Below are 24,575 nucleotides of genomic sequence, written 5' to 3'. Positions count from 1 at the left end.
CGTTGACATCATTACCAGACCACCTAGGCACACTTGGGGACGGGTCAGATCCGGTATTAGGACCATAGCAAGAATTTTTATTATATGTATGATAAAAATTCTTGCTATGGTCCTGTATCCCCAACCGCTTATTTTCCCTCAGCTCCCAATCGTAGCCGGAGCTGCATCCGGGCACAAAACACCGAGATTTACCCATGATATTTCGTAAATATCTTACTGGTGGAGAAATACTAAAAAAAACACCAAAATCGGCGAAATTCTCGGCTCACAGAGGATGATAATAGCCGATCACTCATAAGCCGCCACTGACAACAAGCCAAATGAAGGGGATGGTAGTGTCGGTCGCGCCACAAGTGGCAAAAGTTGGAGTTTGAATTAATGCGCGGGACCCGTGTTCAAATTATGACTGCTACCGCTACCTAGTGGGGCCTCCTTAGTAATGTAAACTCTATGCTCCAGGGAATGAAAATCCTGGAAAATCCAAACACGATATATCGCACTTATGCCCACTTATGCCTCCCGCTGCTCCCGCTTGGTATAGGGGTATAGGGTGGTATTGGGCGGTAGGGCCATTAGGCGGTATCTGAGTATTAGTCCGTGGTCCGTGTTGTTTGTGGATTGCTACTTTCGAAGAGTCTTGTTTCAAGTGAATGGATATACATGCATGTATTTCTCTGGAATGTTGGGAGTAATTCTGCATAATGAGCTAGCAATTTGTAGTGTTTTTGGCGTCGTAACCGACTCGCGTTATCTAGGGGAGAGCTGGAAATATTATCTATAGGGACGTTAAGTGAACTCGCAATGAGCCCATGTAAAATATCATTCGTGTGGACAACTTTTGTTTTACCAAAATGACTTTGTGTACGGATTTTCGCAGTTTACCGATTTAATTGTATATTGTGATCGTATTTAAGTACCATGAAGAATGTGTTGCCTTGATCCAAATTTCATTGGCTAGGAAGTATTCTTCCAAGCATTGTTCGCCTACTTTGTTATTGATAAATTTATTAGACAGCTGTATCTTATTTGAAAGAAAATGGCTCCAGTACCTTTAGAAGGTCATCAAACTCCAGTTGGGAATAGTATTCCGCCTCAAGAAGCAAGATCAGGAGGTTCAATTTCTCTTGGAATGTTGATTGACTTCATTGTGCAGAGGACCTATCATGAGCTTACGGTGTTGGCAGAGTTGTGAGTACTTAAAATAGTTTAAATGAAGAGGACAATTGTATTCTCTGCTTCATGTCCATGTTCTATACAATGAACGACCTTTGCATTCACCAAGTAATCTTCTCAATATTTTGGTTGGCTAATGAGTGTGTGCGCTCTGTGTAATAGAATTTAGTGCATATACAAGTGCAATATTTTCATGAAATTTCGTCAAATCATCGGTACGATAATTTCGCACCCCGCTGGACTTCCTTACTCAGCATAAAGATTGAAATCAGAGGAAGTTCTTTTTAAATCTAATGGTAGCTATCGTACCAAAAATATCATGTGGTAGGCATCACGATGGAAATGTAGTGAGCTATGTGAAAAAAACACACTGCTTGTGATCAGTCCGCCCTTTGGGCCAATTGTTGATCATTGGTGCGTTCATTCAATAGTAATGTTGAGCTACCGGGCTCACTGCCTGGTCAGTCACTGGTCCTTGGTACAGTAAACTATCACATCACGTTGACTGACCGGTGAGCCAACAAACCGTTCAGTAGGGCATTTTCCCCAGTTTTTTGTCGGTTATTACAATATCTGGCTCTTAAGAATGATTTTATCTAGCTTTTTATAAGCATGTTTTTCACAGAAGCACATCCGGATGAGATGCCCTATGAAACCATTGCAAACATTTCGGGGCCTAGAATATTATTGTTGAAAAAAACTGGTAATTTTCGTCACAATATGTTTAAAAACACTCAGCAGGCCAGGGTTTTGGCTCAAATGCCATTCTCAAGTTACACCTAGCTGCACACAATCTTCAAAAACTCCTCATGGTATACGTTGGGAAGAGGGAGGAAGAAGAGAGTGAGGCTACAGTTCCTCTTCTCGTAGGGAGCACCACTCGAGACTGAAGATTTTCCTCCCTCCCTCCTCTCCTCCTTCCCCTTTGCACGCATGTATGTTTGTATGTATGGTGGAGTTGTTGAAGACTGTATGTACCTTGAGAATGGCATTGTGTGCCAAAACCTTGGTTTGTTGAATGTTTTTTACATATTGTGTGGAAAATTACAATTGCTTAATTCAACATGGAGGCTAAATATTCCCTCTAATAAAGCTTGATACCTTTTGTACATGTAGATTATTCCTCTTCATTTGGCTGAATTTACAGGGACACCTTTTTCATCACCCCATCTATCTCATGATTTCACACTGAGAGATAGGGACACACTGGGAGATACTATATACAACCATGGAATAACTCTCGCGCTTGAAATCCTCAGAAATGTGTGTGCACCCATCAGGAAAGTGCCTGACCTAGCTGTTTTCATTTTTATGACGTTCGTATCCAGAGGAAATAGTAGGACTTGATCCTCTCTTAGACATTTCTAGCTTTATTTGAAAAAAAAAGTCTTAGAGAGCACTATGAATGACTTCAGTTGCTGTCTGTCTTATGTGCTTTTGTTTTTTAAACATTTTTACATATATTTGTCACTAACAAATGTTTTTCCTATTGGACAGGTTATTTATGTTAATTTTTAAAATCTTATCATTAATTTTTCAGGCTCCCCAGAAAAACTGATATGGAGCGTAAAATTGAAATTTACAACTTTTCTGCCAGAACAAGACAGTTATTTGTCCGGCTATTGGCTTTGGTGAAATGGGCAAATAGTGCATCGAAGGTGGACAAGTCAGCTGTGAGTAATATGTTATAATCCATATTAAGAGTTGGAGAAGTTACCCTGACTTCATCTATTCTTCCAAATAATACCTTAAAAACTCTCATGTGTTCTTGGTTCATTACCCTTATCGCTTTCAGTGCCATTCTGTTTTGGGCTTGCATGAAAACATTTGTTTTTAATGGGCTGTGTAGAAAATTATTGTTTTGAACTTCATTGTGTTTCAATGTTGTTCACCATAGCCAATTTACCGATGAAATATCATTGGGAAATTAGTTGTCAATGAGGTATGGAGCATCATTTAAAACCTTACGTAGACCATATAGACCGGGGCACATAAGGCTTTATTTGTTGCGTACTGGATTTTCGACCTTGCGTTGGGAGAGCCATTTTACCTTCGGCCCCCTGGTGAGAGTTGCATTTTGTGCCAAAATGCATATTCATCTGGTTCCTCATCCCCTTGTGACTTATGATTGTGCTCTTCTTTGAGCTATTTACTCCTGGAATGCCATCAATGGCTGAGTGAATGATGTGTGTGTTTGTCTCCTGAGTGCATTTGTGGATGTGGATAACCAGGCATCGTTAGGAGGGTCTCTTCAGCACTGAAGAATTTGGAGTTGCCGACTAAGAAGCCTTAGTTTGGGTCTCTTGCAAAGTATCTTGTTTGGGTTGCATGTATGCGTTAGGGTGGTGCGAAAAAACTCAAGTTTCAAATTTCTTGTCGTAATAGTGCGGAAAAGTTGCGATACGTTAGTACAAGAAAAACAAAAAAAGAATTATTAAAATCGGACGTCATCTTCCGATCCCGCAAAGCATCTGAAAAAATGACAAAAATGAAAAAAATTGTTTTTTTTTTTTTTTCGTTGTAAAAAAATTAAATTAAATTAATATCTTTTAACGCTGTAGCAAAAAATGATTACAAATAGCATAGGATATTATTTATATACGCATATTTTTGGCTTTTAACTGTTATTACCGATCGCACAAGATCATTAAAAATGTATAAATTTTGCAATTTAGCCGATTTTTAGAGTTGTGTCATAATAACTTAAGGTAATATTTTAGTCTAAAATACATGTTTGATTATGCAGCTCTTCCTTTGTTTATATATGATTTAATAATATTTAAACAACCCAGAACTCACCGCTGAGAGGTGGCTGCACTTTGAGTTCTACCCACACCCTCCATCCATCCAACCAATGAGGGTTACTGCTTCTACAATATTTAAATTTTTTGTCCTTCTTTTAAATTTTAACTTTTGAAAACTACTTTGTACTGCGATTTAGTGGTAAGGTCTGGCATAATGGACCTTGATTTGAATTAGCCCTAGTAAATCCATCTCTGGATCGATAGCCATAAAGCTTAAGGGATGCTTCCGTTACCAATTTCACACACGGCTCCATTGCTTGCGTGTGATATGGGAAGTTGTAATATCCCAATCTTGTTTATCGCCTGATTCAATGAAGGAAGCTATTTCTTCATTAGTAATTATTCTCAGAAGAAGAGGTGGAGTAGATAGTTTGACTACATTTCACTCAATCAATTCTATATGGTCAGTTATTTCGAAGTTCATGGTAGGAGTAATGAAGGTAATTTACGATAGGTTTGCCTTTTGGTTAAGTCTGTTTGGCTTTAAATACTCTTTTTAGCCCCAGCTCTCTAATGTGCCTTCTGTAATAAAAAACCATCGCCATCAATACATTCTCTTCGTGATCAAAGTTAGAGTTCCGTTCAATAACAGGGAAAACTACTTTCTTTGAATATCCAGGTATGTTTCGAGAGGTTTCCTTTGCTCTGTTCACACGAGCCATCTAGCATGTGAAAATGGTCCAGTATCCCGGTTTGCTAAGTCATTTGGAAAGTCGCCAATTGTGATTGCTTGACTAATGTCAATAAGGTATCTTTGGTCCTTGCTCAAAATTTATCTATCAACTTGTAAAATTTCACATTCAATTGTTTGGAAATGCAGTTTGGAAGCTTTCCATAACCATTCATATTAGTCCAATTGGCCCACTAAATGATTTTTGGCCACTTGTTTCACCATCTAAATACTGAAAAATATGACAAAAGTAATTCAATGAAATGAAGTAACCCAACTGCCCACTGCAGAGGGTGTCATTGGTGTTTTACGAGCTTTCTAATAGTGCAACCTTTCCATCTAATGTTCGTGCCATCACAGCAAACTAACTCTAAGAACTCTAATGATACTCCTTGATCAGAGAGATAAGATAGTATGGAGACCACTATATCTTTAGCAGACCTGGAGCTTGGAGAAACATAACTCGAATACACAAAAACCGGTTCTTTTATTGGAGAATGGTGTTCCACTATATCTGTCCGACAGTACTCCTTCGATTCAATCATTTCTATTACTATGGTATTGTCTACCCTTCCGTCAAAGTATAACCGTGTAGCTCTCCTAAATCAAGATGGATTTGCTGTAAATCGCTTATAACATTTTTTTTTTCCCTTTTAATTCTACATCGGTCAATGAACTTAGAAGTATATTCTTCAGTTATAACACCAATGTCTACAAGTACACTTGATGCTATAGCAGCCGCCGTATCGCAACTTTTCCGCACTATTACGACACGAAATTTGGAACTTGAGTTTTTTCGCACCACCCTAGTATGCGTGTGTGTTTGTATGAAGTGGTTTTGGCTATTCCAGTTGAGAGGCTGGAGTTTAGTCCCTTTGGTGAAACTTTCCCCTTTACCGCACACCAACACAGTGATTAATTTTTGCAAGGGGGCATATATTATGGCCATTTTGAGTTTTTCTCTCCGTATTGCACTTAACTAAACCATTTTGCACTCAACATACTGATGTATTGGCTTGGGTTAACCAACCAAATAGCCTAACTTTAGATAAGAATATGCAGTAATTATTGACTAACTTAATAAAGTAGTGCAAATGAATCTTTTTAAATAGAATAGGATTCACTCAAGCAATGCACTGTTCAGAGATTTAACTTCCTGTTGTGTAAATGTTGTTGGATCATAAGTTCCTTTGAATAAATTCACCTGCCATTGATTTTATTATAAATAGTAGTCATAGATCATAGAAATCATAGAAACTTATTCTACTGAAAAGGTATAAAATATTTTGTAAATGATGTTTGTCTTTCTTTGCCAATTCCGAGGGAGCCTTTGGTGGGGGATACAGCTGCTTGTGCAATGGACGGGGTTCCAATAGGTCAGGGAAATTAAAATTAGGACTAGACGTCAAGGGAAAGGCTAGGAAATAGAATTATGGGTGGGGAAAACTCCAGGAGGCCAGCAAAGAGATGGAAATTGTGGTGAAATGTGTTGTGCTTAGCTGCATTGAGGTGGGTGTTTTGATGCCATCCTTGGCTGGACACTAATAGACTTCACTTTTCCTACTTGACTTTATTTTGCAGTATACCTTGTTGCATTTTTCTTTAAAATTCATGCTAACAACTGCTTTTCAATTGCCTAAAATGGAGGGATATAGTAATTGGAAGGTTATTTTGAAGTGTGATAGAATTCTTCCTTTTCATTCAAATTTTGTTGTTTTTTTCCATGCATTTACAGCATATCATGGCATTCCTGGATAAGCAGTCCCATTTGTTTGTCGAGACGGCCGACATGTTGGCACGCATGGCCAGGGAGACTTTAGTGCACGCTAGACTTCCCAACTTCCACATCCCAGCAGCTGTTGAAGTTCTCACCACTGGCACTTATGGGCGACTACCTACCTGCATACGTGTATGTTCATTTTCTTTTTTACCCTCAAGTCTCATGGAATTCATATCTTTTTTTAATAGTTTCTTCTCTAAAATTGAAAGCCTTTTTTCGTATGAAATCATTTCAGGCTTAATTTTGTGGAATAATGCTATATCCATGATTAAAACACAAATGGTAATTTCCACACTATTTTATTTAACACTTAACGACCGACCATGTTTTCGGCACTTTGTGTCATTTTGAAGGTGAGGTGAAGTTAACTTTTCTGTTTTGTTTGCCACAGTCTCTCTAAACATATTATAATACCCATCTATAATTGTCAACTTGTATGTCTTCTGTCATAGTTTTTCCCTCTTTCATAATTTCTGCATAAATAAATTTACATTTAATATTTTTTGGTCATAGAAACCATATTTTTAGTTTAGTCATATGTACAGTGGAACTTGGTTAGTACGTTCCTCGTTAGTACGTTTTCCTCCTTAGTACGGCGATTTCTCTCGGTCCCGGTACAATGCGAACAAAATACAGGTAAAAGCATCTGGTTAGTACGTTCGAAAAAATTGCGCTTTCCTGGTTAGTACGCTCAATTGCTTGCCGTGACGCAACCCGCAATTCGTTCTCTAGCAGTGGCGCCGACTCCATGGGGCCTGAGGGGGCCCGAGCCCCCTCAAAGATTCGTTTGGGGGGGCGGAGCCCCCTCAATAATTCAAGAAAATAATTAAGTTATATTATGCTTTGTGAAATCACAAAAATATATTGGTAATTTTTTTCCCATGTTTGACGATAGTTACCTTTTAAAATAAATTCAACAATGTGTTAAAACAAATAATTATAAGGTTAAGCAGGTTAACTGAATCAAGTGGTGTGAATCATGACAGCTTTTCGGCGCTGCGACACACTTTGAATTTAACCTCTTCCCGGGGAAAAACCTCCGATATGGGCCCCCCCAATATTTTTTATAAGTCGGCACCCCTGTTCTCTAGTATCTTCTTAATGGTCGTAAACCTCCGAATTCATGATTTAATTTATTATTATTCGCCATTAACATTCTTGCATTCATTCCACATCTCTTTCTTCGACCGTGATTTATCCAAATGCATTTCTCAATTCTTATGACGTGATGAATAATAAAATGCGGCCATTTATCAGGAATGTCTGACTATGGAAAACTGCAGCCAATGAGAAGCCCCAATTTTCCCCACCCCGAGCTCCTCACCTTCTGTTGCCTCTGGAGTGTCCACTGCGCACAAATTTTGCGAGTGGGCAATTGTTGCTATTGCACGAGTTATCATGATGAAGAAATGAGTCCTATCCAATTCCCACTTTATCTAAAGCAGTACTGCACGTACTCCATAAACTCGACGCCAAGGCTATGGAAGCATTGCATTGCTTTTCCTTCCAAGGAACAGTAGAAATAAAAGAGATAGCATTCTAAAATTAGTATTATACTGCCTCCTTTTAAATGGTCTAGATTAGGTATAGCGTATTTGACTACTGCTGCGGGAGCAGACGATGCTCTGGATCTCCACGCGAAGCTTAGCTTAAAAATACGTTATCTCGGCACGTAAGCAGACGACATTATACAAATTTCTTAAGTAAATTTCAACTGTATAATACAAAATCTTCTAGTAATTACGTCGTAATATAATAATCTTGCGTGTTATTAATCGATATGGTTTTATTTCAGAAGCGAATGTGTACGGCTATCGCTGTAATTTAAGGTTAATACAATTTTGTCCCATTTTTATGATGCTTAAAAACAACCAGTCGACATAATCAGGGTTGTTGTTATATTCTCCGAGTATGCTGTGAGAAAAAAGAAATGACTTAGCTTTACTTGTCCTCTTTCTATAAATATATATAGGATTTAAATCACGGGAGATAGATGCCGTTTTCATGTAATTGTCTTTGGGAAACCTATGAAACATTGTGATTTTTATTCACATGGTATTGTTTTTCAATGTAGCGCTCATTTTCGTGATTTTATAGGTGAAAAGAGTTCAGGAAGGCGATCCTATGATAACTACCTTTAGTAATTGTAATTATGACGACTTTTCCACAGATTGCAATTACCCTGACTGCTATTATTTACTTTCCTCGTTAGCACGTTTTCCTGGTTAGTACGTTCATTTTTTGTGGTCCCTTCAGAAACGTACTAAACAAGTTCCACTGTATTTAGTATTATGAAATCCCTCTAAACATCAAGTAAGGGAAAATTAGTAAGACAATATTGTCATTATTGAGAAATCTCTTAGACATCCAACAATTATGATATGATTTTTATGGTACAGTAGAACCTCACTTATGAAACTTTCAGCGGAAAACCAAAAAAAGTTTCATAAGTGAGGAAGTTTCATATGTGAGGTTTTTTGGTATTTAGCATGAAATCCTTTCCTATAGGGGCTGATTTGTTTCCAGGATGCAATTACTCATTTGGAGGCAAGAAATTGAAGCCTAATGATCTTATTTTCTCAAAACTAACACCACAGATGATGTATTACTTTAAGAGAAATATAATTTTACATTCCTGATCAACTTTACCGACGGTTGAACAACTAGCATTTCTGGTACTAAGCTGCAAGGCTATCACACTGGAGAGATTTCGGAATGATGACACTAAATGTTCACAGAGAAGCCAATTTTTAAAAAAAGTTGACTCATTAAAAGCAGTTTTCAGGAAATTCATTATACCACCTATAGGCAAACCCCAGATTGGAGATTGAAGAAATGAAATACCTAAGGAAAGTCATCCAAATTAACCCCATAACTAGGGAGCAAAATTTCACTAATGCATCACGAAGGCTTCACACCCTATGGACCTGGGTTAATGGCAGAGGCAGAAAGTTTTCAGAGATGGCTCTATCCCTGCTTGAGAGTAGTGTGGACGGAACTTCCAGGGCAACACACTGTCCAGCAGATGGGACATTAAGCCCTGGTTAAGCCTATCGTTACAACCTGGCTAATTCCAACACAGGGTTTCTATGCTCCCTCTCTTACCTCATGGCGCAAATGACCCCAGCTGTCAGTTTTCTCCCTCTAAATACCATGCCATAGATAATATGGAGCACCTGGCAGTGGCGTAATTATGGTTGGGGGATGAGGGGATGGATCCCTCTCCAAAGCCTCAGAAAAATTAAAAAAAATTTTAAACACAAGTCTAGCTTTGATAAACAGCAACTGCATCTACTAAATGTTAAATTTTATGTGCCAAAATGATGTAGAACATATTTACAGGCATGCCATTTTTTTAATTTTACGGGAATCCCCATTGCTTCGGAGGGGTGGGTGGTGAAGCCGCCCCCCAGGTACTACCGTCACCCCAAAAGCATATTCCTAGTTACGCCACTGGTACCCCGGATATTCCGTGACTAAGTTCACTTTTCCGGTGCTTAGAAAACTTTTAAGTGAGCATTTGAAATAATCGCGCAACTGCTGTCAGTGATGAATGGACAAAAATAGATTAAGACCCCGGAAAAATCTCCCCTCTCAATAATGTTTACGCACTAAAAAAAGAATTTTCCCATGACATTTTAGTAATAATAGATTGAATCTACCGGGTATAGCTTCTCTGCCGGCATTCTTCCGCGAATTCAGCGCCGGGAACTTCGACTCACAAGCCGCGTGACTCATCTTCACTTTATATTTTGCTTCCCCATATCTGAAAACAACACCAGACTGTTTTTGTACTTCGATATAATGGTTATAAGTCATTCCTGAGTCGAAAGGAACTGCCTTATCTCTCGCGTTTTGAATTTGACTTTAATGATTACGTTACTACTGACGACGCGAGTTATTCTCCGAGGGCATTCGTACTAACTCTCGTTCAGTTAAAAAATAAACGCTTGCCACCAGGCAGTCAAGGTCAATCTATATTTCATTTAAACCCGCAGATACAAGTTGGGTCAGTTTTGATCTGCGCGCCGCGTAAGCAACTTTCCTCCGGCTCAATTCGTCCCGCGGATGAGGGATTAGCCCGCGGAATGAGTCCACGCATGCTGTTTTTGCCATCGTGTTGAATCACCAACGGCTTACGTCCATTATACAAATACGATTATCTTTTTTGAATGACTTTGGAAGCCAAAATTTAGGTACTCTAGTATTTTTAACGGCTCATTTAGGTGTTATTTCGCTGGGGCGACGGGAAGCATAACCTTGGAAAATACTAGACAATCTTCCGTCAGAGATTGATATTCCGGATTAATGATCATCTACTGCAGCTAAAATTAATATCTAATAAACAGCATCGCTCGTTATTAAAACTTATTATTCTTCAATGGCATATATATATGTAATGAGCACGTACTACCCCCGCTCCTGTGACTAAAATCGGCGCGCCTACCGCAATCTTCTCGTAGAGCAGTTCTCTGACAAGTCGTACAAGTGAGGTATTTTATCACATTGGACTGGAAAAATACGTTTCATAACCGAGGTCGTCGTATAGGTGAAGAGTTTCATAATTGAGGTTGGAAATACATGGGTTCATACAGGGTTATTCACCGGACCAAAAAAAATCGGCGTATAAGTGAGGTCATCGCATAACTGAGGGTCGTATAACCGAGGTTCTACTGTATATCCTGGAAAAAATTGCTTTTTTTCAAGTCATCATTCACTTCAAGGTATAAGGGAAATGGATTAAACTGTGTTGCCAATATCCTATTGCCAAATAAAATGATGCTAGGAGCACTGAACAAAGTTGCCAATGAAAGCTTGAAACTAAGGTTTAAATGCAATTAATCATGGTGTATGTCTTTTCAGTTAAAAATTTTGATCTAAAGAAATAAATAGTAATTTTATTTTTTTTTGTAAACTTTGAAACTTAGTTGTGAAAATCCCTACAGGTTTTAATTGATTAGAAAAAATAATCACAGTAATATTGTTGCATGTTGACAAATTTTGATGGGTACAGTGTTGTCCACTATATACCATTGAAAATTGTCAAAGGAAATAGTTGTAAATTAGAGTAGAGAGCCTCAGTTCATCATAATTCCAAATTTTTAGTCCAAAGAACCTATCTTTGGCTTAAAGTATACTCCAACAATATTTAAGGCCATGATGTCGAAAATTTGTCGTGAAAACAGCTGACAGTATATATATACATGCTCAGATGACTCTGTTAGACCACCGGCATCTACTTGTGTTCATAAACAAATGGCAGAGTTATGGATGCTGCTTCCATTTGGATGCTATTATCACCACCAGGAAGCACCCTGAGAATTATGTCTCCTTAGGAAACTCGGCTAAGTAGTCAAAGTGATTTATGCGCAAGATTATAGTGTACTCAAAGGGCCGGTTTTATAATGTCTGGTTAAACCTCATGTTAACTAACGTGGAGATTACGGTAACGTGGAGTTTAACGAGAGGTTGTGTTTTATAAAGCAAATCCTACCCCCGGTTGGCTGATGGGAACTTTGACGAGAGGAAAGCGCAGCTACTATAAATCTCATACTAAAAATTGATCGCGAAAAAAGAAACTAACGAAAGTCGACATTGAAAAATCGAGTGTAAAGTATGGTGAAAGATTTCTTTACGTTTGTTTTGAAGTGATGGTTAGCCTTGAAAAGGAGGATGACACCAATATTTTCAGTTTTAATCGCTGACGATCTTATGGTCAATCATCAGTGTGTCGTTAAAATAAAAATACTCACGTATATTTGTGAATATTTGGCAAGTACAAGATACGAGTAAACCATCAATTAAACGGAGAAAATGAATGACTATTTGTGAATGGATCGAATCAAAGTGGAGACCCTTTGCAAGAAATAGTGGGAAATGAACCCTGTTTGTGTTATTGCACGGGAACAAAGATTCTCATTTGTATTGTGAACCCAATGGAAATGGTTTTCTATTGAGAAGACCACCAGAGCCATTTTAGGAACATTATGAGGCTACAATGTAATCATAAAGACGATAAATTTTAATTCTACTTTTGCAGTAAGATATATCTTCTTAGCGTTAGTATGGCCCCTACGCTAGTTTATCATCATCTCCGCGTTCCTTACGGAATCAGGAGCAACTTGCAAGTTGTGAATAATCAAAGACTTTCCCGTTTTCAAAGTACTCACCATGGCCATAATTTAAATAACATAATTTACAACCAACCACCGTATGATAGACAAATTCATCAGTGTTCATTAAAAACGATAAAGTGCAGAATGGCCTCTGTCATACTGAAGATGTTATGATCAATTAATTCTTAAATAATTCATGGTAATTTAGCTTTGATGACTTTTGTGTTTTTTAGAAGCATTTTTAGTTTTATTAAAATGCTCGCAATAAGGAGGTATCTTCAGCTATATGCCATCCATAATCTCTGGCAAATAAAATTTCAATAAGGTACAAAACTAAGTTTAAATTTCTTCATGAGAGAGAAAAACCTATTATTACGGAGGCTTCCGCGGTGAGTTGATTGGTGATAGTTTTCCGGGTTTACACCGCGTTGATTCATGTTTTTGTGGACGACAGTTTCGGGCGCGTTCCAGCTCCCGTCTTCGGGTCCAAATGATCTGCAGAGCTGCGATCCTTATATGTATATATATAGCTAGTCAGGCGGCCGTTGATTTGAATTCCATTGTTGGAAAAGCCGTTTGAAAGATGAGGATAAAGGATAGCCGTCTTCCCTATTGGAGTATTTTGGATGACTCGCTATTTCAATCGCCTCCCTTATCAGCCTAGGGAAATATATATTTTCCCTGGCGATGATTTTCGATTCCTTGAAAAATATGACGTGCCCAGGTTCCGACCATGCATGCTCTGCAACCGCAGAAAGACGAAAATTTTTCTTTTCGGTTGCCTTGAGATGTTCGTTTATTCTGCATTTAAGGGATCTAGATGTTTGCCCGATGTATTTTTCTGTCAGTCTTAATGACTTCGATGGCATCTTCAATAGGTATTTTGGTGAACAAAGACACCACGTCAAAACTAACAAGGAGATCCTCTTCCGTAATCTTGTATTCCTTTATAATTTTGATGAAATGGGAGGAGTTCTTCACATTGGTGGCAGTTATGCCTGAGAATGGCCGAAGGCTATGGGCAAGATACTTTGCAAGCTTATGTGTCGGTGAATCAATGGCACTTACAATAGGCCGGAGTGGTATCCCATCCTTGTGAATCTTAGGCAGGCCATAAAGTCGGGGAGGTTTAGGAGCCGACTGGATCAGTGATCGTCTCTCCTCTTGGGGTATTGACGATTGCTTCATGAGGTCCTTGATGTTCCTCTGGATTTTTGCCGTAGGATCTGAGTTAAGTTCTTTGTAGGTGGGGTCGTCTAGCAAACCGCAAACCTTCTTTCGGTAGGCATCCTTAGAGATGATCACGGTTGCGTTCCCTTTGTAAGCTGGCAATATGAGTAAATCATCGATTTTCCTGAGTTCACAGACTCTCTCTCTGAGTTCTCTCTCTGCCCTGGTCTAATTGGGTTTGCCTGGCCAAACATGACGTTCTGATGCGATTTAAAAGTTTGAAGAAGACCTCTGACCTCCTCCGGAGTGAAAAAGATCGTCATCCATCTGATATCTATGAAGGAGTGTATGAAGTAGCGTGTTCCTGTGGTTTATCATACATCGGGCAAACATCTAGATCCCTTAGAATGCAGAATAAACGAACATCTCAAGGCAACCGAAAAGAAAAATTTTCGTCTTTCTGCGGTTGCAGAGCATGCATGGTCGGAACCTGGGCAAGTCATATTTTTCAAGGAATCGAAAATCATCGCCAGGGAAAATATATATATAAAATGAAACGTGTTAAATCCTTTCTTTTTCACGCAATCTTTCACATGCCTCACTCATTCCTATATATTTATATCCAAGAAATACCAAGCCGTACACCAGATATTGTTTATGGACTTACCTACAATTTTTATTGTACCTAGTACTTTGACAAACATATCCTTTGGAAAAGGAAATACGAAAATATTTTAACAGCTTGCCCCCTTTCACCTCATAACATATATCCTCACAATTAATGGAGAATTCTCTAGCGACATCACATGCTAGTAAATCAGAATGCAATTAGTAGGTACGATCTTTTTCTCTCTTTCGATTGCCAAATACGAAACTTGGCTGTTCTTCTAATTCAAACTCTTTGTAAACACCGTCACTTTTTGAATTCCTTGATGAAGTCAGTAAAACAAGGCAATAATAGATTTCTCTACCTACACTCCTGTTTCACCTCTTTCCTTTCCTCTGATATGTAATTCTAAATATAGTATTTTTCACCAACTCACGTCAGCTGGCACAAATCATAACAAACGCCTCCTCCGGCACAAATATTGCATAACTTCAACATTTTCAGGGGTTGAGCACACAGTCTCCGACTGCAGTCCACAAAATAGACAATTATTTATTGGATGGTGATTATTATAAAAGTCGAGAGGTTTGTAAGGATCTCGTATTACCGAAGAATACATCGAAAAGCATGAAAACAGTGGTCTGCTCCGGATATATCACCGATCTAATGGAAATATTTCACTTATTAAATTGTTATTATGTTGCTAAAAATATTGGAAATTGATTGCTGATATCGTAGATAAGGATAAAAACGGAGGATATTGCGCTTGGTTGATTATTTCTTCTGTATATTATCGTAGGGTACTTCAGCATTTCAAAACAGCCGCCATTTTCAACAATTTAAACTTCACGTTAACCTTTTACCCGAGGGAAATCCATGGTTTAGCTTGACTACCACTTTAACGTTCAGATTTGACTTAACCATCGATTCTAAAACAGAATTTTGGGACTTAACTGACGCTTAGCTTAAACTCCAGTTTAACCAGACATTATAAAACCGGCCCAAAGAGTTACTGAGGCTTTTTGACTTTAGTCATTCAAGGCATTGTTGTGGTCTGTAATACCTATATGTCCTCCTCTAAAGTTTTTTTATCATTCTTGTGTGTTGTTTACGCAGGAGCGGATCGTGCCACCGGATCCAATTACACCATCCGAGCGCCGTCTGACTCTCCTGCGGCTGAATCAAGTGATCCAGCACCGCCTCGTCACGAGCAACCTTTTGCCTCAAATGCGGAATCTTAAGGTTCACCCTCTCTGTTTCTCTTTTCCCCAACGGATGAAATGCAGTGTTTGCTGCTTGGCAAATGCTTTTTATTGCCATGTTTTTTTTCTGAGTGCAGCAGTGCACTGATTGCCATGTTTTTTTTCTGAGCACTGCCTGATTAACTGATGGTGTAAGACAGAAACTTAGTTAAGATATGGCTATGTGATGATGCATTGATAGAAATGCAAATTTTGGTACCTTTGTCTTTAAGAGCTATAGGAGTGTTATGCGTTAATTTGTTTGTACTTCAAAGCATGCTCAACTACTGGTTGTGTAGTTTGAATATTTAATTTTAGTACGTGACATAACAAAGGTGGATGAAGCTAAGTGCCCTCAGTACAATGATCTTCGTCTTCTTCATCCACCTGGAACTTAGTCTGATCAATTTTGGTATTAAATTGCGGCATTTTTATTTTAACTCTGCTGGAATTGTTTGTTGCAATTCTACAATCTCCACACTCTAGAGTAATTGCTCTATATGAACTTAGCCCTGGTCTAGGATGTCTTTCCACCACATTTTCCCTGTTATTTTGTACAAATGTCACCTTGCACTTAGAGTGCATAATTGTTTGTACTGTATGTTTCTCTGTTTTCATTTACAAATACATAAGTATTTGGATTAAGAATTCATAGATATGAATACCTTCCCTATCTCATTTATACTTTCTGATCATTTTTGTTGAAAAATGGGAAATCTTATTTTCCGAGGTATCAAGTGCATAATTACAATTTTTTTCTTAGTACAGTAGAACTTGGTTAGTACGTTCCTCCATAGTACGTTTACCTCCTTAGTGCAGTGATTTCTCTCGGTCCCAGTACCATCCGAACAAAATACTGGTAAAAGTACTTTGTTAGTGGGCCATTCCACCGTTACGTACGGGACATTTGTACTAATTTTTACAGCTTTAAAATATTATTTCTGCTCCTAATATTTTTTGTGTTTCATTGAAACAGCTATAAATTGTTAGGTGTAGACCTAAGCTATTTTTCAAGCTACAGTTTTGGCTTTAGCACTTTGTTGTAACTGTTGCAAGAAAAAATAAGTGCCTGTTACGTACGGGACAAGCTGAGTCAACCACTTGTTTGGCTCATGTTATGAAAAATGATATTTCAGCTCAATTAGAATTTTCATAATGCTGTGGTATTTTTTTTCATATAGCTTAAAAAGTATGCTTCAAGCACATATACTTTACATTATTAACAAATTTTTTTCAACTAAGTTACAATTTTTTCACCTTTTGTTACGTACGGGACAAGGGTGTTACGTATGGGACATTGTACACTTCAGGCTAAAAGTTATTGAAAGCAGGCAGAGTTAACATGGCCAAAAACACATTTATCAGAAAAGGTTGTTAAGCCAATTACAATATAAGAAGATCATATGTTTATAAACATTATTTTCTTGATCAATTAACTTGTATTTGCTTAGCTTAATTATAATACAATTAAGGTATAAAAAAATTATACAGCTACTTTAATCTTGTTACCATGGTATTATTAAAAAAAAAAAGGAGAAAGATACCAGAGTTCATAATTTAAGATCTTTACGGTTAAATTTTCCATCGTCTTTTTTTGTTCAACACTATAGGAGGAGAAATAGCTTTAATCACCTCTGTCTCTCTATTGTGTACAATACAATCGGGCAGCGTTGGCCATTTATAATGTTCTGGGGACTGGTGGGTACCATCAGGGGTACAGCTAGGAATTAAGGCTAGAGGAGGTTTTAGGGGCGACTAATAGTGGGGATCTGGGGGGTATGGAATACCTGCCAGGGCAAGCAGGAGGTACGGGGACCCTCCCCCAGAAATTTTTTAAGATAAATGGTTCAAAATGGGGAGTTTTACAGCTTTCTGAGGGATATTTTATTAATCCTTACACTTTTCTATAAGTAATATTAATCCAATTAACTAATTTAGATTTGGGGGGTGATTATGCCCCAAAAACCTCCCCCCCCCCCCCCTCGCTGCACCATTAGGTACCATGACTGTAACTTACAGTTGCTTCTGTGAGACAATTTCTGTGATTTTGCCTCAAAATAAATTGCCATTATATTGCACTAGAACCCACTGACCTCTGAATTCTGTCTTCACTTCAACAAACAGGTCTAAATTCAAGTTGATATCTTTAAAATGTTTCTCTCCTGAAAAACTTTCATTTGTATTGCATATCACGTGAAAGCTAAGGATATCTGGTGCTGCTTGAACATTGTCTCAATGCTTTACTTTGATGATGGTATCATTTATATAATCTTCTCCAGCATAATATGCCTTGAACAAACAAATATTGAACAACAATACAATAAAACTTGTCTTTGAACAAACTACTGAAGATTCTGATGCAAAATCCTTGGCAGATTGAATAGAGCATCATTTTCATCCTCACTACTCTTAACATTCAGTCAGTTCTCTAAAATTGCATTCAGGAGAACTGATGTGAGCTTGATTTTTTAGCTTAGGTTTGCCTGCTATTCACTGTCATTTTTTCCCTTTCATACTTTTTCTTTGTCGGTAATATTTTCTCTCCGCTTTTTTCTTAATTAATTTATCCTCTTACTTCTTTTTAAGAACCCATCATGATCACTTGCATTTAGTTTACTTCGCATTTTCTTTACTCTAGCAACAGCAGTTGCCTAAGGTTTTTCCACCACCATTTAAATTCTGAAAAAGCATTAAATTTCTTATCTTCAAAGTTTCAGGCATTACTCAGTGGTGCTTATGTAAACTGACTTAAATAAAAATACTTCATGTAGTCCACATTGTTTATTTTCTGACCTTGATTCCCTCCTAGTAATCAGTCACAAAAATAACATATGCTATAATCACTCACGCACTGAAACATGTATTACGTGTTGGCTAAAGGCGACTGTAAATTCTAGTATCACCAAACATCTAATCGAGAACAACTATCCCAGTGATTTCACATCTGAGATCTACCGCACACTGAGACAAAAGAAATTAAGTCCCCACTTTTTGTCATGAAGAACTGGAGATTATTGAGGTGACAAAATCAAATGAAACGCAGGAATTAAACAGTCATGATTTACCATTTCATTCACCTTACTTTTTCTAACCTTTTCTACCCGCCCTCTATGCACCTAAAATTTTACTTGTTCTTCTGTTTACTACAATGCATACTTTCAACCACAGCACCTACTCCTCTGCCACTTTGTCATTTCATGACATAAACTTAATACCTGGCCCTTCTATTAACCAATGCCAAACTCCCCAACCCTGAATGCCCAGAGCACAATTTTAAATTTAAATTACTGTAGGCCTAGACTTTTCTGGACTAAATGTAAATAATGCTTCATTTTATGTTTTAGAATTAAATATTATCAAAATTTAGTAATGATATGACATAGTGAATTCATTTTTATGTATATTGCATATTATGTTGTGAAGTGTCCCGTACGTAACGTTACGTACGGGACAGAAAGAAATTGAACATTAGGGTATGTTAAAATTTTATTATTTTTTCACAACATCATAATTATTTAGTTTGACACAAAACCAGTTTAGAAAATTGTATTTTGAGTAGCTGTTTGTCAAGAAACTTTGTGAAAAAATAAATTTATATATTTTATGTTACGTACGGGACAAAGAAACAATCTACTTTTAAACACTGTATTTTACCATTATACTATCGCAAAATGAATATAATTTTGTGATAGAAACTCTTATACTGTACTATATTTTGATATTATAATTACCAAGACACATAAAAATAGCATTTAGTCAAGCATTGATATGGCAACACAACCTATGAAAATGGCAGTTTTTGAACAGCTGATGAAGAGACGACTTTGAACCTAGGTTACCTACATATTTAAGCATATTTGACTAAAATTCCTAGTAAATACTCATAATATAACCTTATGAGAAGACAATCATGACACAATAAGTTAAATATAAAAAAATATTATTATTTCCAAAAGTTACCTATTTTCATGGAATGGCCCTAGTATGTTTGAAAAAGTTGTGCTTTCCTGGTTAGTACGCTCAATTACTTGCCGTGGCGCAAACTGCTATTTTTTCTCTGGTATCTTCTCAAGGGTTATAAACCTCCGAATTCATGATTCAATTTATTATTATCAGCCATTGACATTCTTACATTCATTCCACATCTCTCTTTCTACGACCTTTATTTATCCTAATGCATTTCTCAATTCTTGTGACGTGATAAATAGTCAAATGCAGCCATTTTTCGGGAATGTCTGACCATGCAAAACTGCAGCCAATGAGAAGCCCAAATTTTCCCCACCCCAAGCTCCTCACCTTCTGTTGCCTTTGGAGTGCCACACACTGCACAAATATCGCGAGTGGGCAGTTGTTGCTATTGCACGAGTTATCATAGCGAGGTCAGTTAAATTACAATTAAAATGTCAAGAAATCAAATAGTGAAGCAGATTACAACTTTAGAAAAGATAGAAATTCTCGAGGAAGTGGACCGAAATCCACTTGTAAAGCGAGTGGAATTAGTGTGAAGATTAAACATTCCTGCATCCACATTAAGCACGATTGTAAGAAACCGCAAGAAAATCCTAAGTCAGTGTGACAAAAAGCGAAAATGCGTTCGTGATGGGAAATTTCCTGAATTAGAAGATGTTCTTCTAAAATGGTGCAAACAAGCACAAAGTTCGAATGTGCCATTCGATGGTTCCAGTATTGAAGAAAAGGCAATGCATTTGGCTGTGAAAATGGACATTGAAAATTTCCTGTGCCTCCAATGGCTGGATCGATGGTTTTAAAGAGAGACATGTATTAGTTTACAGATGTGTGCGAGGTGAGGCAGCCAGTGTTAACCTTGATATCATTGATCATCCTGGAAAGTACGGAACCACTCATACGAGGTGAAGTTCGGAACTGATGCTATCGCATACAGCATTCTGCAGAGGGTGAAGGATGACCATATGACTGGGCCATGAAGTTGTTTGTCCTAAAGAGAAGGCAACTTACCCTCTCGTTCGTAATTAGCGTAGCGCCAAATAAGCAGATGAATTTGGATTGCTAGTAGGGAGAAACAAATATCCTGAAAAGATATCCCTGCATCAGTAACTCTGACAAGTGAGACCAGTATAACTTGTAAATTGATAACTGATAATAATCTGATATCCTGTTTTCGGAAAAAAATGCTGCATCAACTGTTGAGAGGCTCAGCTGCGAGGATATTAAGTTTCACCAGAAATCACCATTGTATTTTTCCAACTATTTCCTTGCTGAACACGTTCAGCACCGCTTTGGTCATTATGACCCTAGAATGAATGAGCCTTTCTTTTGACCGCTCTCAGCACGTCTTTGGTCACAGCTACTTCGGAAACGAGTATATGACGTGACCGACACGGCATGCGTAGCCGAATGCACACAAAAACTCAAATGAAAAGGATCCAAGTATTATAACAAAAGAAAATAGAATACAGTGGAACTTGGTTAGTACGTTCCTCCTTAGTACGTTTTCCTCCTTAGTACGACGATTTCTCTCGGTCCCGGTACCATCGGAACAAAATACAGGCAAAAGTATTTGGTTAGTACGTTTTAAAAAATTGCGCTTTCCTGGTTAGTACGCTCAATTGCTAGCCGTGACGCAACCCGCAATTCGTTCTCTAGTATCCTCTTAAGGGTCGTGAAGCTCCGAATTCATGATTTAATTTATTATTAATAGCCATTAACATTCGTGCATTCATTCTACGTATCTTTATTCGACCGTGATTTATCCAAATGCATTTCTCAATTCTTATGACGTGATGAATTTATCTGACTATGCAAAACTGCAGCCAATGAGAAGCCCTAATTTTCCCCACCCCGAGCTCCTCACCTTCTGTTGCCTCTGGAGTGCCCACTGCGCACAAATTTCACAAGTGGGCAATTGTTGCTATTGCACGAGTTATCATGATGAAGAAATGAGTCTTATCCAATTCCCACTTTAGCTAAAGCAGTACTGCACAACGTCAATGCTACGGACTACGTGCGTATTTGACTACTGCTGCGGGAGCAGACGATGCTCTGAATCTCCACGCGAAGCTTAGCTTAAAAATACTTGATCTCGGCACGAAAGCAGACGACATTAAACAAATTTTTAAAGTAAATTTCAACTGTATAATATAAAATCTTCTTGTAATTACGTCGTATTCTAATAATCTTGCGTGTTATTATTCGATATATCGATCGATATAACACTCGATATGGATTTATCCCAGAAGCAAATGTGTACTGCTGTTGCCGTAATTTAAGGTTAATATAATTTTGTCCAATTTTTATGATGTTGAAAAACAACCCGTTGACATACTCAGGGTTGTTGTTACATTCTCCGAGTATGCTGTGACCAAAAAGAAATGACTTAGCTTTACTTGTACTCTTTCTATAAATATATATAGGATTTAAATCACGGGAGATAGATGCCGTTTTCATGTAATTGTCTTTGGGAAACCTATGAAACATTGTGATTTTTATTCACATGGTATTGTTTTTCAATGTAGCGCTCATTTTCGTGATTTTATAGGTGAAAAGAGTTCAGGAAGGCGATCCTACGATAACTACCTTTAGTAATTGTAATTATGACGACTTTTCCACAGATTGCAATTACCCCGACTGCTATTTTTTACTTTCCTCGTTAGTACGTTTTCCTGGTTAGTACGTTCATTTTTTGTGGTCCTTCAGAAACGTACTAAACAAGTTCCACTGTAACACGTCAGTGCAATGGGCGACTTTGTCTGAAAGTCCTTGGCAGGGAACGTGTTAAAATGCTTAAATAACATTAGAAATACATCGTGTTTGGTCTCATTCTTTTTTGAATGACATACACATTACTAATATTTCAATCTATAAAAAGTATAATACCAATTGCTTAAATTCATTGTTTGACACCTTTCAGGCCTATTGGTGATTCATGTAACAGTTGACCTCCAGAAATGGATAACTTTGAAGCCGGTAGGTTGAAAAAGTTCAGTGGGGGAGAATCGGAGGGGTGTGAAACGTGTTTCTATTGTTCTCGTGTAACTTGATATTTTCTTTTGAAGCTAAGGTCTTCCTGCTTGAGCTGGGTCCTTTTGTTTTGATTTTGGAGAAGAGGAAAGCTTCAGAGAGAGGAGGCAAGTGCTGAATGGAGGGGGATAACAGACCTTGGGAAATGCACTAGTATTACTATCCCACGGCACTGAGCTTCTCCGTACGGTAGTTCCATCTCCTGGGGAAGATTCAAACTAAGTGCCTGTCGTTATTAGCCATAAATGACACTTATAATTCGTTTCATTTTCGTCAAACGATGGGTGCGGGAAAATTATAATTCGGGACCGCGAATTTCATACAATCAACACGGGAAAGCGATATTTTGGGGAACGATAGATGCCTGAAAAATTTGCATTGTTTGTATGGAACTTCATTTGGGACCAGGAACGGTGAATTATGAATGCGGGAAAACGATCAATGCGGAACGATAGATCGGGGTTCCACTGTATTTACCTTCCTTGTTAGCACATTCATTTTTTGTGGTCCCTTCAGAAACGTACTAAACAAGTTCCACTGTGTTTATTCTTTTTCATAAGTGTTGCTTCATGTCTGGCACAGAAATAAACGATATGGTATCTGTACCCTTACAACTCATTTTAACAGCGAAGGTGTTAAAACCTTTCTGCACTTTCATTAAGGTTTTGCCCTTGGATGTATCAATAAAATGCATAAAATCAAGTGTTATTGTACTTATATTTTCCCTTGTAGAAACTCAATACTGTAAAACTTTAACATTTTTCAATGCACCTGTTTAGTGTTTTAAGTATCCATATGTTAGAATTTTTCATTTTTCTTATCCCCTAAAATTGTCCTATTGTGTTCATGAGTTCTGCTATTGAATTTAATGTTAACAATTTCCTTTTCTGTTTACCAGATTGAAGGCGGACGAGTAACCTTCCATGTTGAGCATGAGTTTGAAGTTTCCTTGACTGTAATGGGAGATGGGCCTAATATACCCTGGAGGCTTCTTGACATTGACATTTTAGTTGAGGATAAAGAGACTGGAGGTAAGGCCTAATTGAAACAGTTGAACTTATCATAAGAATTGAAGAAACATAAACTTGGATATTTCCGCATGATAATTTATTGTGATCGACCATGGTTTCGTTACAGCATAACATTATCAAGGTGACTTGATAACGAAGTCATGGTAGGTCGCAATAAATTACCACATGGAAATAGCCAAGTTTTTATTTCTTCATATCCTACAATAAAGGATTTCCATAAATTATGCCTGCTACTATTGACTAAATTAGAACTTATGTAAGGCCTAATGTTGCAAGCAAGTTCATTTCTTTTCTATTTTTTTATTTCCTTAATTTTCCTAGAGTACCTTGTAAAAAGATTAGATATCAAGATTTTCTGAACATGGGTTAGTAACTGGACTAGTAAAAGTTTAAGCTGTCTTCATCAGATTGTCTTGAACTCTCCTGAACTATACTGTCTAATTTCTATGAATCTAGTATCAATATTGAACACTTTTTTTTTTAAGAGTTTCAGCTTTCTGTCATGTCATTAACCAGGTACATTAATGCATTTTTTCATATAAGTTCTTTTATTATTATAACAAACATGATTCATGGAATGTAGCATGTTTCAAGTGGTGGAATTAATTGAAAATAAGAGTAGTAGTCATTATTTTACTTCATAGAGTTTTCAGTCATTTACAAATAAGAGAGGATAGATTTTCACTTGCCTAAATAACTTGCAACAGAGCAACGGCGCTCCGCCGGGCTGGATTGAACCTTGCCTTGCTGACCGTCAACAACTCTGTGCCGTCAACTGCGCAGTTCAACTCATTTGAAAGCATACATTGAGACCAATTTGAAAGCACTGTGCCGTGCCGTTGACGACGGCCGGAGCAATGATTCTTGCTAAGCATGATATGTTTAAAAGCACTGCTAATTTCCAATATAAATCCTTAAATGAAGATAAGATTTTTGAAACTTGTGCAGTAAATGTATCAATCAGCAATAATATATACATATACA

At 37.7% G+C, this 24,575-nt stretch overlaps 1 protein-coding gene across 1 annotated transcript in view; it reads left to right on the top strand.

The window, feature by feature from the left end:
- Nucleotides 1-476: 476 nt before the first annotated feature.
- LOC124164261 (mediator of RNA polymerase II transcription subunit 14) overlaps nt 477-24,575 on the top strand; it is a 165,380-nt gene continuing 141,281 nt past the window's right edge. The window contains exons 1-5 of the mRNA XM_046541502.1: nt 477-1,188; nt 2,714-2,846; nt 6,383-6,556; nt 15,437-15,562; nt 23,459-23,591. Coding sequence (XP_046397458.1) covers nt 1,037-1,188; nt 2,714-2,846; nt 6,383-6,556; nt 15,437-15,562; nt 23,459-23,591 — 718 coding nt within the window. The 5' untranslated portion in view covers nt 477-1,036. The remainder of the gene's footprint in view (nt 1,189-2,713; nt 2,847-6,382; nt 6,557-15,436; nt 15,563-23,458; nt 23,592-24,575) is intronic.

This window comes from Ischnura elegans, chromosome 8, assembly GCF_921293095.1.
Source record: "Ischnura elegans chromosome 8, ioIscEleg1.1, whole genome shotgun sequence".
NCBI lineage: Eukaryota > Metazoa > Arthropoda > Insecta > Odonata > Coenagrionidae > Ischnura > Ischnura elegans.
Note: the sequence above shows the minus strand (reverse complement) of the source record. Positions and strands in the feature narration are given on the sequence as shown.